The sequence below is a fragment of the Nasonia vitripennis genome, chromosome 4 (assembly GCF_009193385.2).
Source record: "Nasonia vitripennis strain AsymCx chromosome 4, Nvit_psr_1.1, whole genome shotgun sequence".
NCBI classification, from domain to species: domain Eukaryota; kingdom Metazoa; phylum Arthropoda; class Insecta; order Hymenoptera; family Pteromalidae; genus Nasonia; species Nasonia vitripennis.
The window spans coordinates 13,784,943-13,800,526 of NC_045760.1; the positions used below are offsets into that span (position 1 = coordinate 13,784,943).

Here is a 15,584-nt window from a genome sequence, read left to right on the forward strand (position 1 = left end):
TATATTACTTTTGCCCAACTTGCTCTTGTTCAACAATTTTCATAATTTTTTTAATAATTGCAAATAAACAATAAATTTATAAATAAACTCGATTAATTATTTATAAATAATAATATAATAAATTATTTGTGTGCATATTATGTTGTATGCGTTTCATCGTATGATTGTAAAATTGCATAACCCATTTATATGAATATATATTTTGTTCAAATAGTGTTACAACAATAATTCATGGACAATTATTCATCTTGAGTATCTATTTTATGTCTAAAGGCATTGCATTGGACGGAATCATTGTTGAAAATGTTTAAAACACAAAATTGCATAAATCCCCCGTGGGCTATCGAAATGCTTGCAAAATGCCGCCACGAAATTTCGAATTTTACCTCACGGCGTGCCCACAATGTGCCAGCATTATGCCGAATACATATGTCGGCCAAAAATTTTTCCACAATTGTCGTCACACCGACGGCACAGAGACAGCACGCGTGCTCGTCACGCGTGACCCTAAAATGCTCGGCACGGGATGTTATCTGGGATCCCAGATAACATTGCGTCGGCACAGTGCTAGCATAGCGCCAAAATCGTGGAGCACGCGTGCTTGCCAGGTACCTCCGCAATTGCTCGGCATATGCTCAGCATGTGCTCGGTTTCTGTGACGGCGGTCGTGCGCGGCACGAGCAGCATGCGTGCTGCGGATGTGCGCACATTATGACGATGAAATGCCGTCGTTGAGCCTGCATTTTGCGAGCATTTCAAATTTTTAAAATTTTTCCGGCAGCACGCGTGCTGCGAATGTGTCGGCATATTGCTGTCGGTTTTGGTGGCATTTTGCGGGCATAAAAATGAATTTTTTAAATCTTTGTTTTGAATTATTTTATTAATAGAATATAAATAAAATAGAGAAAATACATAATACAATGTAAATACAAAATACAATGAAAATAAAAAAACATATAGACATAAACTTTTTTGATTTGATGTTCCTGCTGTTGTGCAAAGCCTCGTTGCTCTCTGCAGCTGTCGGGTGCTGATGCTCCTAGTCCTCTTGCTTTAACATAAAAAAAGAAAATATTGAAAATAATGATTAAAAAATTAATATTATTTATTATATTATGAGCCCAGTATGATGAAGAGAGACTATTTGGAAATGATTCCTATAAATTACAGTAATTCTCTGAAGAGCCGAGTGAAGCTGTTAAGGTGAACTTGTACATAACATAATATTTAATGGTAAATATCAAGTTGGATTCTTTTCTGGTCACTTTTATGGTGCTGATGCCAAGTTTCAGCTCTTTGCGTAAAAAATTATTTTAATGACACTGAAAAGATTGCTCTCTGGAAAGATGATTACTATAACTGTCATTAGAATAAATTTCTAATTATAGCACTGAAACTTGGTGGTATCAGGACCACAAAAGTGAGTAGAGAAGAAAGTGCATTAATATTTATAATTAAATATCATTCTGTGTACCTGTTCATCTGAACAGGCACACCCGGCTTTACATTTAATGAGTGTAATTTATAAGTATGATTGTTAAATACTTTGTCTTGATCGGAATGATTTACATCAGTAAATTCTAGAGAATAATACAATAGTAGTAATAATACAAAGTGCTGATGAAAGTCATTACAATTAAGAGAGTATCATTATGATGAAATAAATTTATACCTAAAATTATGAGTACAGTTCTTGTTTCTTGAGTGAGTCAACTGATGGCTGCTACTTTTTCATAAATACATCTGCGTGCTGCTGTTGCTGATCCGGAAAAAGTGATGACCTCCAAAAGAGAAAATGATAAAAACAATTAATAAAGTTATCGATGGAATAAAAAAAGAATGAAAGTAAATAAAATAAGAGGACCTGATGAGCAAACTTCCGTAGCTGGGGAACCGCAAGTAAGCTTTGTTGAGGTCGTCGTCATCGCTCTTGTACCATGTCATCGTTACAGTTACCTTGGACAAAAAATGCATTAATTTTTTTTGGGGGGGGGGGGAGTGAAGGGGGCCCCACCGCCGCCCCCTTCTGTGAGGCTCAACCACTGTCAATAGCCCCTCCAACGCTCTCTTACATTTTTAACACTAACTACATACAATAAAAAAACTAATACAAAAGAAAAAATTAATAGTAAACGAAAATTACCAATGAAAAGAAAATGTAAGTGAGCGTTTAGATAAAAAAATACAGATCATTTATTTAAAAGAAACTACTTGAAGAAACTAAAAACAAAGAGCAAAACTGATCTATATTTTTCTACTAAGCTGCAAAGAAATTACATGAATTAAATAAATAAATGCATCAATAAATAAGCGGTTGACTTAGCTCATTCCGGGAACTCATCCTCCGGTAATTCAAAATCCAACTGGTTGAAGTTGATCGACTGTGAATTGGAGTCGCCCACGTACGATTTCTGCTCCTCCAGTTCTCCTTCTTCTTCCTCTTGCTCGTAGTCTTCATCTTCTTCTTCAGCTACTTCTTCGTCAACTTCTTCACCTTCTTCTCCTTCTCCTTCTGTTTCTCCTTCTTCTACTCTTTCACCTTCTTCGCCTACTATTTCCTCGATGACCTGTGTATCGCCGAACGGCTCGATGCGCTGGTCTTTATCGTTCGGCTGCTGTTCGCCCTCAAAGAGTGCGTCGTTCTCGGCGTCCGAATTTTCCGCCGCGTTGTTCTGCGGCGGATAATTTTGGCGTTGCCTCCTGACGGGAGGCGTTTGTTCGGCCGGTGGTGCAACTCTCTTGCGTTCACGACGATAGGCTTCCTTGGAGCTCTTCAAAGCCTTCGTCATCGCAGTCGCAATTTCTACTTTGTTCGGCTTCCTGAGGATCTCCTTTATGATGGGCATAGCCTCTGCGTTAAAAGAAAAGGTTTAAATTAATTCAACCATCGACAAAAAACAATAAATTAAAATATACATACCAGTGCAAGCTAAAGCGAAACGCGTATCTTTCAACGCCAAAATCTGGTTGTCAGACTTGGATCCATGCCAAGTCACATGCCGGAACAAATCCTCGCCAAACTTGAAGCAGGCTTTGAAATAAATCGCAGCAGCGTCAGTTTCATTCGCACCTCCAAGGTATCTCAAGTAATGGACCTAAACCGATTGAATTAATTAATGAATAGTTATTAAAATACCATACCATCAAGCGTCTTTATAAAAGTGGATGCAAATACTTACAAGAGCATCAAACTGATCATCATCGAGATGATCGAAGGCAACAATGTCAGCCGTTGTTTTGAATGGCAAAAATTCTGGACGAGTTCTCGCTGCAGAAGATTGCGCGGCCATCAAATTTTTTAGGATGTTATAAATCTCTCTAGAAAATAATCAATAATTAATTTTGATTAATTAAAAAATATTACTCAATACATATTAGAATAAAATGGTCGACACGTACGTCACTTTTCGTTCCGTCTTCTTCTGCCTCTCATCGATTGAACTGAAAATGAAAATATTAATACAATCTATGTAGATGAAAAATTATGTTGATTACATGTTTGATTGATGATATAATTTGTAGCATACCTTGTCACATCCTTAAGCTGCTTCAGCGTCTCTCCGATCCCGCTATAAACGTAAGTATAAATTAATTTTGTTTATTGAAATATATAATGCAAATAATAAATATGATACCGTTGCGTTCCTTCGACGGCTGCTAGTCTTCTGTTGATGGAGCTGCGATTATACAATTAAATGAGTGAAATGAATTTTTCAATACCAAATATTTCATCATAAAACGCACTCCAAAGTCTGCCGTGCTGATTCATTCAGCACATCATTGCGCTGTGCTCGTGGTGGTACCATATCCGGCTGCTGCGATTTCCGCTGCGATAGTGGTTGCTGATTGTGCACAGTTTTCTGATGCAATTGAGGTTGCAGTGTTTTCCGGGGCGGTTCATGCTGCTGCTGCGGTTTCTTCTGCGGTGGTGGTCTTCGCTGATCTTGCTGCGACGGTTTTCCCTGCGGTATCTGTTGCTGCTGCTGTAGCTGCTGAAGGGGCTTTCGCTTCTTTATGTCTGATGGTTGCTGTAGCGGCTTTTGTTGCGATGGTGGTTGCTGCAGAGACTTTCGGGGCTGCTGCAGAGACTTTCCGGGCTGCTGCTGTTGTTTCATCAGCGGTTGAGAGAGATTAGCTTTTTCAGTAGAAAAAGCACTTCTTCCCAAGGTACCTGTAGACACGGAGAACGAAGACATCTTGTTCGTCAGCTTGGCTGCTGCGGTTTCAGTTGAAAGCGCTCCAACATTCTTCTTTTTTTTGTCAGCCATTCTAGTAAAGAATCGAAAAAACGATAACGACAAATAAGCAGTTACGAAACGAAAGAATACATGAACTACGCTAGAAAAATGAAGATTTAATTTTATAAGCTAGTAGACATAATTTTTACGACGACGAAAAATTGAGAATTAGAATCTATTGTTGGAATTTCGGGAGACCAGTAAGGCATCCTGAAACACTTGGCGATGACTTGATTTAGAGGAACTAACGTCAATTCTGGAATCGGTAGAGAGCAGAGAAAAACATCGACTAAAGATGAATCACATGGAAGTTTAAAAAGGTCCTCCACTTTTGAAAAAACTCGTACAAGAAGATGACATCCCTTTTTTTCGTAATCGATAATATTTTTGACGACACCTATAGAGCCATTTTTAAGCATTACAGTGCTATCCTGCTGTGAAATGGATAAGTGAATATCCCCAGTAATAACTTTTTTATATTGTCTACAGTTGTCGTCATTATTATTATCGATCACGGAGGAGGGTGTCGGACCATTAACGTGATTTTTAACAAATTTCAAATGATTTGGATCAACATATGGTTTCGACGCTGTACGACAACTTTCATGAATTCTATTTGAAATTTGCTGCAAATGCTGATTTGGTTTTCGACACAATTTCCGACAAAAGGTCATATTATTCTCGTACGGAAAAGCTGAGAACGAATCCAAGTGTCCAAAAGATCTAACGTCATCTGGAAGATGTAGCAAAGTGTGAGTATTATAAGAAACAAATTCAACGCCGTACACATCGGAGGCTAAATCAACGAAAGTTTCGATACACTCTTGGGCAAAATCGATAGCTTGTGGCGTGTGATTGGGATCAGTGAGAATTCTGATAGCTACGTGCAACAAAAGAAAGTGCTTATAAACAGCTGAATTGACCAAACCATTGAAAACGCTCACACCGCTGTAAAGGAGTATTTGTCTGTGCTCGGTGGCTTTAAATTTGCCATGCTTGTCAATATTGACAGGTTTCCGAGCAAAGTCTCGAGGACAGAATTTCGATACCTGTTCTAATCGATCGGTCACAAGTTTGATATGATTTGCGGAGAGCTTGACCGATTTCACAAATCTGCCGTCGATTATACCTTGTAGGATTTTCTCCATTATACCGAGGCATACAAGATGCATGTAATCGAAGACGGTATTAGAAACGATGTCGAAAGGAAGATCAGCAAGAGGAGTCTGTTCAACCATATTGTGATGGTCTCGATCAATTCTTGACCTGTAATCATCTTCCGTGCGCAAAGGGTGTTTTTGGTTCCCCTGTAAACCATAACTCCTGAACGAACGGATTCGCCTTGCACACAACACCTGGAACAAGGAAATCGAGAATTGTGGCTTCGATGACACAAGACAAAAGCTCGAGCGAGTGCGTCCGCGGTGAAACATCTCAATTCGATGCATCTGTTTTTATCACCAAATTGAACACCATTTTGCAGTAAGGAGCGCATATCCGTTACGAATGAATGAAAAAATTCTGTGACAGACGTTGGTTTTTTAGAAGCTCGAAAAATACCGACCATTTCTGGAGAGCTCGCTGGAATATTAGCGATACGAATCTGTATGGGCCACATTAAAATACTACTAGCTTTGTCGAGCGAGGCTTCATCCGTGCTAAAATCTAATTTAAGAACATCGGGAATCATAAAAGTAGGAGCCGACTGAAGAATTTTTTTTATCGCAACTTCCGTACCTAAGTGGAGGTACTCGCCACCGGCAAGGCTGCTAATCGGAGATAACGAATGTACCGGCGTTTTTAAAATTGTTCGTGGATCGATATGAATTTCTGAGAAGCAACTGTGACTTTTCAAGGCTAATAAAACCGCCTTTATTTGACGATGCGTCATATTTTGTTCAGTAAAGACCGCGGCAAGCCTATCTTCGAAATCCGGTAAACTCTCATTTCTTTGAAACGACGCAGTTGTTGAACACGACATTGAATCGGAATCACGTCGACCAGGATCATCATCGTGATCACCTACACAACACGTATTCTGAGCATTCTCATTGGAAGAATCATCATTAGCATGCTGCGCTGAATCATCATCGATGGGAAGCCCTACTACATCGTCAGGAGCCGAAAAAACATCACCCTCGACAATCGAGTTTACGGAGGGAACACGACTACTCTCATCGACCAAGCTCATTTTCAAATATTCATTACGGGCTCTCTCAAGCATACGATTTCTTCGTATCCTGTACTCAGAGGACAAAGATTCTGCTGGTTTCCTTGTACGCAAGTGTCGTACAGCCAACATTTTTCTTATGTAGAAAATAACACACCTCTGTAAAAAAAAAATCGAATTAAACAATGTAAGGAAACAATAAATAATCAGTACTTTCAGCTATACTATTTTAAGTCAAAAATTAAAATTATTTAAACTTTAATTCAAGATTACACGAACAAAAAGACATTAATGTAATAAAAATAATTGATAAACCTCAAGTAATTGTTCTTTTCAATATTTAGAAATACAGTGAGTAAAAAACAGTCATGGAGTGAAAAGCCAGCTGGTGTAGGTTTTCAGGTAAACTGGTACACAAAATTCTATTTAATTTTCTATTTAAGGTATCTACTCACTTTTATAGTCCTGATACTAAGTTTCATACATATAGTCAGAAAATTATATGAACAGCATTGAAATAATTCTTCTAGAGAGGAAAGTTTTTAGTGTCATTTGAATAATTTTATAACAACACACCTAAAACTTGGTGTCACAACTATAGCAGTAAAATGAAAACAAAATATATGAGCATTTATCATTAGACATGATCCTATGTACCAGTTTACCTGGACAGTCACACTCGGCTTTTCACCTACTAGACTAAGATTTCTTTAAACTCTTTTTAAAAAGATCCTGTTCATTGTAATAATTGATCTGGCTCTTTATGTCACTGCATTTGAAATTACAATTCACTTGTCTACTGATCTTGACTCTAAAGCAAAGTGTATAATTGTTTTTCTTTGAAATTACCCTGATAAGTCACCCAGATTAAAAAGGATTAAATAGTAATCCTTGCCAAAAAGTACCATCAATTAAAATATACCTTTAATACTTGTTTTTATGCAGAAACAGCAGCAATAATGGGTAGTATGTCGTCCTTGGAAAGAGTCCGGTTGTCTTTGATGATATCTTCTTGTCAACCTGTAGGTACAATAGTTATATTGAAAATTGTTTTTGTTTTTTTTTATAAGAATATTAATATTGTACAATGAAGATTAACTATGCTGCTACAAAAAAAAAAAAGTAAACGATTAAAAGATTAATTACTATCACTTAGAATAATGATTACCTTACAAACAGAGAACCAGTTTAGAAAAAGTACACAATTTACACTATTTAAGTTTTAAAAATTGAATTTCTCATAACTGGTTCATCGTAGACAAATAAAAATTTTTGTGCATGTCCTTTCAGTATATTCTAACATAAATCTACTTTCCTGTCACTTATTACCAAGCCAAAGATGTACCTTGCCATCGTAACACTACTTTAGCGCAAGCGTATTTATTCGATATACACCTCTGGCTTGGTGGTAAGTTTAAGAACAATAGATTTCTGATGCATTATACTTAAAGGAATTGCACATAAAATTTCATGTCTCTAGGATGAACCAGTTTTGAGAAATTCCACAATATACACTATTTGAGTTTTAAAACTTGAATTTCTCTTAACTGCTTCACTGGAAGAACATGAAATTTTATGTGCAAGTCCTTTCACTATATTTAAACATAAATCTACTGTGCTTTTACTTATTACCAAGCCAAAGATGTACCTTGCCATCGTAACACTACTTTAGCGCAAGCGTATTTATTCGATATACACCTCTGGCTTGGTGGTAAGTTTAAGAACAATAGATTTCTGATGCATTATACTTAGAGGAATTGCACATAAAATTTCATGTCTCTAGGATGAACCAGTTTTGAGAAATTCCACAATATACACTATTTGAGTTTTAAAACTTGAATTTCTCTTAACTGCTTCACTGGAAGAACATGAAATTTTGTGTGCAGGTCCTTACAGTATATTCTAATATGGATCTATTGTACTTTTATTTATTACCAAGCCAAAGGTGTACCTTGCCATTGAAACACTACTTTAGCACAAGCGTATTTATTCGATATACACCTCTGGCTTGGTGGTAAGTTTAAGAACAATAGATTTCTGATGCATTATACTTAAAGGAATTGCACATAAAATTTCATGTCTCTAGGATGAACCAGTTTTGAGAAATTCCACAATATACACTATTTGAGTTTTAAAACTTGAATTTCTCTTAACTGCTTCACTGGAAGAACATGAAATTTTGTGTGCAAGTCCTTTCACTATATTTAAACATAAATCTACTGTGCTTTTACTTATTACCAAGCCAAAGATGTACCTTGCCATCGTAACACTATTTTGGCGGAAGGATATTTCATTGATATACACCTTTGGCTTGGTAAAAATTGACAGAACAATAGATTTACAACAGATTGTACTCAAAGGCATAGCACATAAAATTTCATGTTTCTACGATTAATCAGTTTTGAGATTCTCAATTTTTTAAACAAAATAATTAACAAAAATGAAATTTCTGAAAACTGATTCACCGCAGGGACATGCAATTTTTAAGCCGGGTGTAGGTTTTCAGGTAAAGTGGTCAGGTGAACATTTTTCAACTGAATATTATAAAAGTTATTACCTACTGTAATTGAAGGAATGTGACTGCAAGTATTTGCACGATGACAGATGTTTAGCCTTCCAGAGTCCCTCTACTTTTGGCAGCTAGTTTTCCGCAAGCTGTAAATTGAATTATTAAATTAAAAGGTGTACAGATGTATGCGAGACTGTTGTCTGCGACACTGGTTCCAACAGCTGTACACGAATAAATTAATGATTAATATAATAATAATTTGACAATCACTGTCTTTACGTGTGCATACCTTTATTGCAAGCAAAGATGTGATTGCCCAGCTGATGGTGATCCTGATGATGGATGATTACCTCAAAAAGTTAAAAAACAGAATTAAGAAAAAATATGTGTATATATATGATATATATATATATATATATTTAAAAATATAAGCAAAACTAATGTTCCCGATTGCTCGAAGAAACTGCGACTTCCTGGACCTGCCTTGGGAAACCTTCGGTAGACCGTGGTGTAGGTGGACGAAGACGAGGGTCCCCGACGAACAGTCCTCTAGAGATTGCAGCTGATTTCTCAACTATCCGGATCTGGCCGAGTCGGTGGAAGACACACAGACACAAGCAAAATAATTTGTGAAATTTTACGCGAATCGACAGAACACAAAGTGAATTACATTTTTTTAACCTAATTATGCAATATATTTGCAATAATTTTTAACGCACAACGATAAGGGCTCATAACCTCTAATCAGCCCTTTTGTATTTCCAATCACGCGAAAATTGTTAAGTCAATAATAAATTATTATCTCACACTTACCAATGGAAGCTATATTGTTGTGAGATGAGAGATTTTGCAATGGGGCACTGTATATAATTATTGAAATTCAATAATTTGTCAGCGAGAGAATTTTTTCTAGTGAACGCACGAGTCGCCAATAGACAAAGAGATATAGTTTTCAACAGTCGTTAACAATAGTCACAAGTCAAAGACAAGCGAAAATCACATCTTATCAGAGCGGCGCGCCATTTTTAGGCGCGAATTCAAATGTTCGCTCGACGTAATTCTCGATACAGAAAGGTGTGCATTTTATTAAAAATACATGTAATTATATTATTAAATATGACCGTTGTAAAAATAAATATTATACATAAATAATAAAATTAATACTGATATTGTATACCGTGCTTTTTTATGCATGAAAAAGTACGTCGCGGAAGAGTTCAATTGTAATTTGTATATAAAATTGCAAAATATTGTTTCACAGCGTCATACGTCAACAAAAGCAACGAAATATCACGTCTGGATGTACTTTGTTGCTTGTTGTTATAAATAAAACGACGAATAATGTCGCAATATCAATTTTTAAGAATTTAGCACTCGTGCCAGCAAATTGTACGTAAAATGCTCCATGCGTGCCAAAGTTATGCAGCATGGCGTGGCAGCACTGTGCCGCCTCGCCGTGTTCGAAAATCAAAATTCGCCGCGCACGGAATCCCGGGAAAGTGGTGGCAGAATGCGAGCACGCGTGCCAAGCATGCAGTCGACCGAAAAATGGCGAAACCGTGCTCCACGCAATGCTGTCAAAATGTCAGCAACGTACCGGCATGAATGGTCGAAAAAATGCAGAAAATCGTGCCGGCATTTTGCCAGCACGTCGAGTCGGCACATTGCCGACACGCCTGGCCAGCACGGCATGCTCGCATCGTGCTCGATTCGTGCCTGCATTCGTGCTTTGACAAAATTTTCAAAAATTTTTTTCCACACGTGTGGTCACAATGGCAGCACAACAGCAGCACGCGTGCTTAGCAGCAAGCGTGACCCAAAAATGCTCAGCACGGGATGTTATCTGGGATTGAATTATTGCATCGGCATAATGCGAGCACAGCGCCAAAATCGTGCGGCACGCGTGCTTGCCAGGTATCGCCGCATATGCTCGGCATATGCTCAGCATGTGCTCGGTCTCTGTGACGGCGATCGTGCACGGCACGAGCAGCATGAATGCTGCGAATGTGCGTGCATTATGACGATGAAATGCCGTCATTGTGCCCGCATTTTGCGGGCATTTCAAATTTTTTTAATTTTTACGGCAGTACGCATGCCGGCATATTGCTGTTGGTTTATGGGCGCATTTTGTGGGCATAAAAATGAATTTATTTTAATTTTTTCTAAAATTATTTTATTTAAAAAAAAAGAAATTAAATTTGAAAAATTCGTAATACAATATAAATACAAAATACAAAGAAAATAAAAAGTATATAAAAATAAACCATAAATAAAGATTAATTTGTATTTGATACAGTTTCTTCTGTTGCGCCCAGCCCCGTTGCTCCTATTCTTGTAACTCCTGGTGCAGTTACCTGGTGCTGATGCTTCTAGTCCTCCTGCTATAACAAAAACAAAAATATTAGAAACATTGATTTAAAATCAATATTATCTATTATATTATGAGCCCAGTATGATGGAGAGAGGCTATTTGGCGAAAAAATACAATAGTAATTATAATATAAAATGCTGATGGAATTCATTATACAATTAAGAGAGTATATTAAAAAATAAGTTTATACGTTGAATGATGAGTGCGCAGTCCTTGAGTGAGTCAACTGACAGCTGCTACTTTTCCACAAATACATCTGTGTGCTGCTGTTGTTGATTCGTAAAAAGAGATGCCCTCGAAAAGAGAAAAATGACAAAAACAGTTTATAAAATTATCAATGCAATCAATTGAAAATAAAAGTAAATAAAAAAAGAGGACCTGATAAGTAAACTTGCGTACCAAGTATAAGCGTTGTTGAGTTCGTCGTTATCGTTTTTGTACCATGTCATCGCTCGAGTGACCTTTGACAAAAAAATTAATTAATTTCTTTTTTGGGGTGGGGGGTGAAGGGAGCCCCACCGCCGCTCCCTTCTGTGAGGCTCAACCAATGCAATAGCCCCTCCAACGCTCTCTTACACTTTTAACACTACCTACGAACAATAAAAAAACTAATACAAAAGAAAAATGTAATAACGAGCAAAAATTATTGATGAAAACAAACTGTAAGAGAGCGTTCAGATAAAAAAATATAGATCATTTATAAAAACAAATTAATTGAAGAAACAAAAAGCAAAACCGATCTATATTTTTCTATTAAGCTGCAAAGAAAGTACATGGATTAAATGAACAAAAGAACATCAATAAATAAAGGGGCGACTTAGCTCATTCCGGGTAGAGATCCTCGTCCGACGGTTGAAGGTCATCCTGGTTTTCATTGATCGACTTTGAACCGTAGTCGTCGAAGTACGTATCCGGCTCATCCAGTTTTTCTTCTTCCTGTTCCTTGAAGTCTTCGTTTTCTTCAGCTTCTTCTTCTTTATATTCTTCAGCTTCTTCTCCTTCTTCGTCTTGTTCTTCCTCGATGACCTGCGTATCGTCGAACTGGTCTTCGTCGACCTCTTCGTCTCCATCGCTGGGCTGCTGTTGGTCCATGAGCTGGTTGTCGATGGGCTGATGTACTTCGCCCCCAAGGAGTGGTTTGAGGTCGTACTCGTACTCCATATTTCCTACCGCGTTATTCTGCGGTGGATCATTTTGGCGTTGCCTCTTGAAAGGAAGCGATTGTTCGGCCGGTGGTGCAGCTCTCTTGCTATGACGACGATAAGCTTCCTTACTGCTCTTCAAAGCTTTCGTCATCGCAGTCGCAAATTCATCCTTCTTCGGCTTCCTGAGGAGTTCCTTCAAGATGGGCATTGCCTCTGCATTAAAAGAAAAGATTTAAATTAATTCAACTATATCGACAAAAAAACAATAAATTCAGATATACATACCACTGCAGGCTAAAGCGAAACGCGTATCTTTTAACGCCAAAATATTGTTGTCCGACTTGGATCCATGCCAAGTGACATTCCGGAACAAATCTTCGTGAAACTTGAAGCAGGCTTTGAAATAAATCGCTGCAGCGTCAGTTTCATTCGCACCTCCAAGGTATCTCAAGTAATGGACCTGAAAATACACATTAAATTAATTAGTGAATGGTTATTAAAATATCATACAATCAAGCGTCTTTATTAAAGTGAATAAAAATTGTTACGAGAGCATCAAACTGATCATCAGCGAGATGATCGAAGGCAACAATGTCAGCCGTTGTTTTAAATGGCAAAAATTCTGGACGAGTTCTCGTTGCAGCAGATTGCGCGGCTGCCAAGTTTTTCAGGATGTTATAAATCGCTCTAGAAAATAATCAATAATTAATTTTCATTAATTACAAAATATTACTCAATATATGGATATTGGAATAAAATGGTCGCCACGTACGTCAGCTTTTGTTCCATTTTCTTCAGTCTCTCATCGGATGAACTGGAAATGAAAATATTAATACAATATAAGTAAATTATAAATTATATTGATTACAATTTTGATTGATGGTATAATTTGTAGCATACCTTGTCACATCCTTAAACTGCTTCAGCGTCTCTCCGATCCCGCTAAAAACGTAAGTATAAATTGATTTAATTTGTTGAAATATATTATGCGAATAATATATATCATACCGTTGCGTTCCTTCGAGGGCTGTCAGTCTTCTGTTGATGGAGCTGCGATTACAATTAAATGAGTCAAAATACATTTTTCACTCTCAATTATTTAATTATAAAAACGCACTCCAATGTCTCCCGTGGTGGTTCATTGAGCACATCATTGCGTTGTGCTCGTGGTGCTGGTGGTACCAGCTCCTTCTGCTGCGTGTTTCGATACGCTGGTGGTTGCTGAGGATGCAGCATTTTCCGCTGAAGCGGTTGCTGCTGCTGCTGCGGTTTCTTCTGCGGTAGTGGTTTCCGCTGATGCTGCTGCGATGGTTGTTGCTGCAGTTTCGGTTGCTGCTGCTGTAGCTGCTGTAGAGGCTTACGCTGCGTTATTGCTGCTTGCTGCAGCGGCCTTCGGTGCGATGGTGGTTCCTGCAGCGATTTTGTATGCGGTGGTACTTGCTGCCGCTGTTGTTCTTTCAGCAGCCGTTGAGAGAGAGTTGATGTCTCAGTCAAAAAAGCACTCCTCCCGAAGCTCCCTGTAGACACGGAGTAGGAAGACATCTTCTTCGTGAGCTTGGTTGCTGCGATGTTAGTTGGAAGCGCTCCCAAATTCTTCCTTTTTTTGTCAGCCAGGCTAGTAAAAAACGAAACACAAGAAGAAAGGAAGAAGTAGGCTACAAAATGAAGATTTAATTTTCTAAGCTAGTAGACATAATTTTTACGACGACGAAAAATTGAGAATTTGACTCTATTGTCGGAATTTCGGGAGACCAGTAAGGCATCCTGAAACACTTAGCTGTGACTTGATTTAGAGAAACTAACGTCAATTGTGGAATCGGTAGAGAGCAGAGAAAAATACCGACTAATGATGAATCACACGGAAGTTTGAAAAGGTCCTCAACTTTTGAAAAAACTCGTAAAAGAAGATGACATCCCTTTCTTTCGTAATCGATAATATTTTTGATGACACCGATAGAGCCATTTTTAAGCATTACAGTGCTATCCTGCTGGGAAGTGGATAAGTGAATATCCCCAGTAATAACTTTCTGATATTGTTTACCGTTTTCATCATTATTATTAACGAGCACGGAGGAGGGTGTCGGACCATTAACGTGATTTCTAACAAATTGCAAATGATTTGGATCAACATATGGTTTCGATGCTGTACAACAACTTTCATGAATTCTATTTGAAATTTGCTGCAAATGCTGATTCGGTTTCCGACACAATTTCCGACAAAAGGTCATATTATTTTCGTACGGAAAGGCTGAGAACGAATCCAAGTGTCCAAATGATCGAGCGTCATCCGAAAGATGCAGTAAAGAGTGGGTATTAAAAGACAAAAATTCTACGCCATACACATCGGAGGCCAACTCGACGAAAGTTTCAATGCACTCTTGGGCGAAATCGATAGCTTGTGGCGTGTGATGGGGATCAGCGAGAATTCTGATAGCTACGTGCAACAAAACAAAGTGCTTATAAACAGCTGAATTGACCAAACCATTGAAAACGTTGACACCGCTGTAAAGAAGAATTTGTCTGTGCTCGGTGGCTTTAAATTTGCCATGCTTGTCAATATTGACAGGTTTCCGAGCAAAGTCTCGAGGACAGAATTTCGATACCTGCTCTAATCGATCGGTTACAAGTTTGATGTGATTTGCGGAGAGCTTGACCGATTTCACAAATCTACCGTCGATTACACCTTGTAGGATTTTGTCCATTATACCAAGGCACACTAGATGCATGTAATCGAAGACGGTATTAGAAACTATATCAAAAGGAAAATCTGCAAGAGGAGTCTGCTCAACCATCTTGTGATGGTCATGATCAATTCTTGACCTGTATTCATCTTCCGTGCGCAAATGGTGTTTGGTTCCCTTGTAAACCATAACACCTGAACGAACGGATTCGCCTTGCACGCAACACCTGGAACAAGGACTTCGAGAATTGTGGCTTCGATGACACAAGACGAAAGCTCGAGCGAGTGCGTCCGCAACGAAACATCTTAATTTTATGCATCTATTTTTGTCACCGAATTGAACACCATCTTGCAGTAAGAAGCGCATATCCGTTACGAAGAAATGAAAAAATTCCACGACAGACGTTGGTTTTTTGGAACTTCGAAAAATACCGACCATTTCTGGAGAGCTCGATGGAATATTAGCTATAC

At 38.1% G+C, this 15,584-nt stretch overlaps 2 protein-coding genes across 11 annotated transcripts; both read right to left on the reverse strand.

The window, feature by feature from the left end:
- Positions 1-861: 861 nt before the first annotated feature.
- On the reverse strand, positions 862-9,500 carry LOC116417170 (glutamic acid-rich protein-like). The gene is made up of 11 exons (XM_031928854.2): positions 9,401-9,500; positions 9,207-9,249; positions 7,340-7,428; positions 3,745-4,269; positions 3,636-3,677; positions 3,528-3,569; positions 3,400-3,441; positions 3,180-3,318; positions 2,921-3,095; positions 1,673-2,851; positions 862-1,051 (listed from the first exon to the last, which is right to left on the reverse strand). Exons 4-10 carry the CDS (start codon positions 4,266-4,268, stop codon positions 2,325-2,327), a joined length of 1,491 nt encoding a protein of 496 aa, XP_031784714.1. The 5' UTR covers position 4,269; positions 7,340-7,428; positions 9,207-9,249; positions 9,401-9,500; the 3' UTR covers positions 862-1,051; positions 1,673-2,324.
- A 1,521-nt stretch (positions 9,501-11,021) lies between these two features.
- LOC103316327 lies at positions 11,022-14,060 on the reverse strand. Of its 10 annotated transcripts, none has more exons than XM_031928853.1 (9): positions 13,551-14,060; positions 13,442-13,483; positions 13,334-13,375; positions 13,206-13,247; positions 12,982-13,120; positions 12,719-12,893; positions 11,688-12,646; positions 11,479-11,551; positions 11,022-11,295 (listed from the first exon to the last, which is right to left on the reverse strand). In XM_031928853.1, exons 1-7 carry the CDS (start codon positions 13,973-13,975, stop codon positions 12,111-12,113), a joined length of 1,401 nt encoding a protein of 466 aa, XP_031784713.1. In that variant the 5' UTR covers positions 13,976-14,060; the 3' UTR covers positions 11,022-11,295; positions 11,479-11,551; positions 11,688-12,110. The 10 variants fall into 10 exon arrangements, with proteins under 10 accessions (XP_031784713.1, XP_031784712.1, XP_031784711.1 ...); XM_031928852.1 differs by having other exon boundaries at positions 11,479-11,554; XM_031928851.1 differs by having other exon boundaries at positions 11,479-11,582.
- Between the last annotated feature and the right edge of the window lie 1,524 nt (positions 14,061-15,584).

Coding starts and splice junctions, on each gene's coding strand:
- LOC116417170 (XM_031928854.2), bottom strand. CDS start 4,268: ATGGCTGACAAAAAAAAGAAGAATGTTGGAGCGCTTTCAACTGAAACC. Junction 3,319..3,399: donor AAGACGGAACGAAAAGTGAC/GTACGTGTCGAC, acceptor ATTATTTTCTAG/AGAGATTTATAACATCCTAA. Junction 2,852..2,920: donor TTTCGCTTTAGCTTGCACTG/GTATGTATATTT, acceptor CTTTTAACGCAG/AGGCTATGCCCATCATAAAG.
- LOC103316327 (XM_031928853.1), bottom strand. CDS start 13,975: ATGTCTTCCTACTCCGTGTCTACAGGGAGCTTCGGGAGGAGTGCTTTT. Junction 13,484..13,550: donor CCACCACGGGAGACATTGGA/GTGCGTTTTTAT, acceptor TTGTAATCGCAG/CTCCATCAACAGAAGACTGA. Junction 13,376..13,441: donor GCCCTCGAAGGAACGCAACG/GTATGATATATA, acceptor TTACGTTTTTAG/CGGGATCGGAGAGACGCTGA.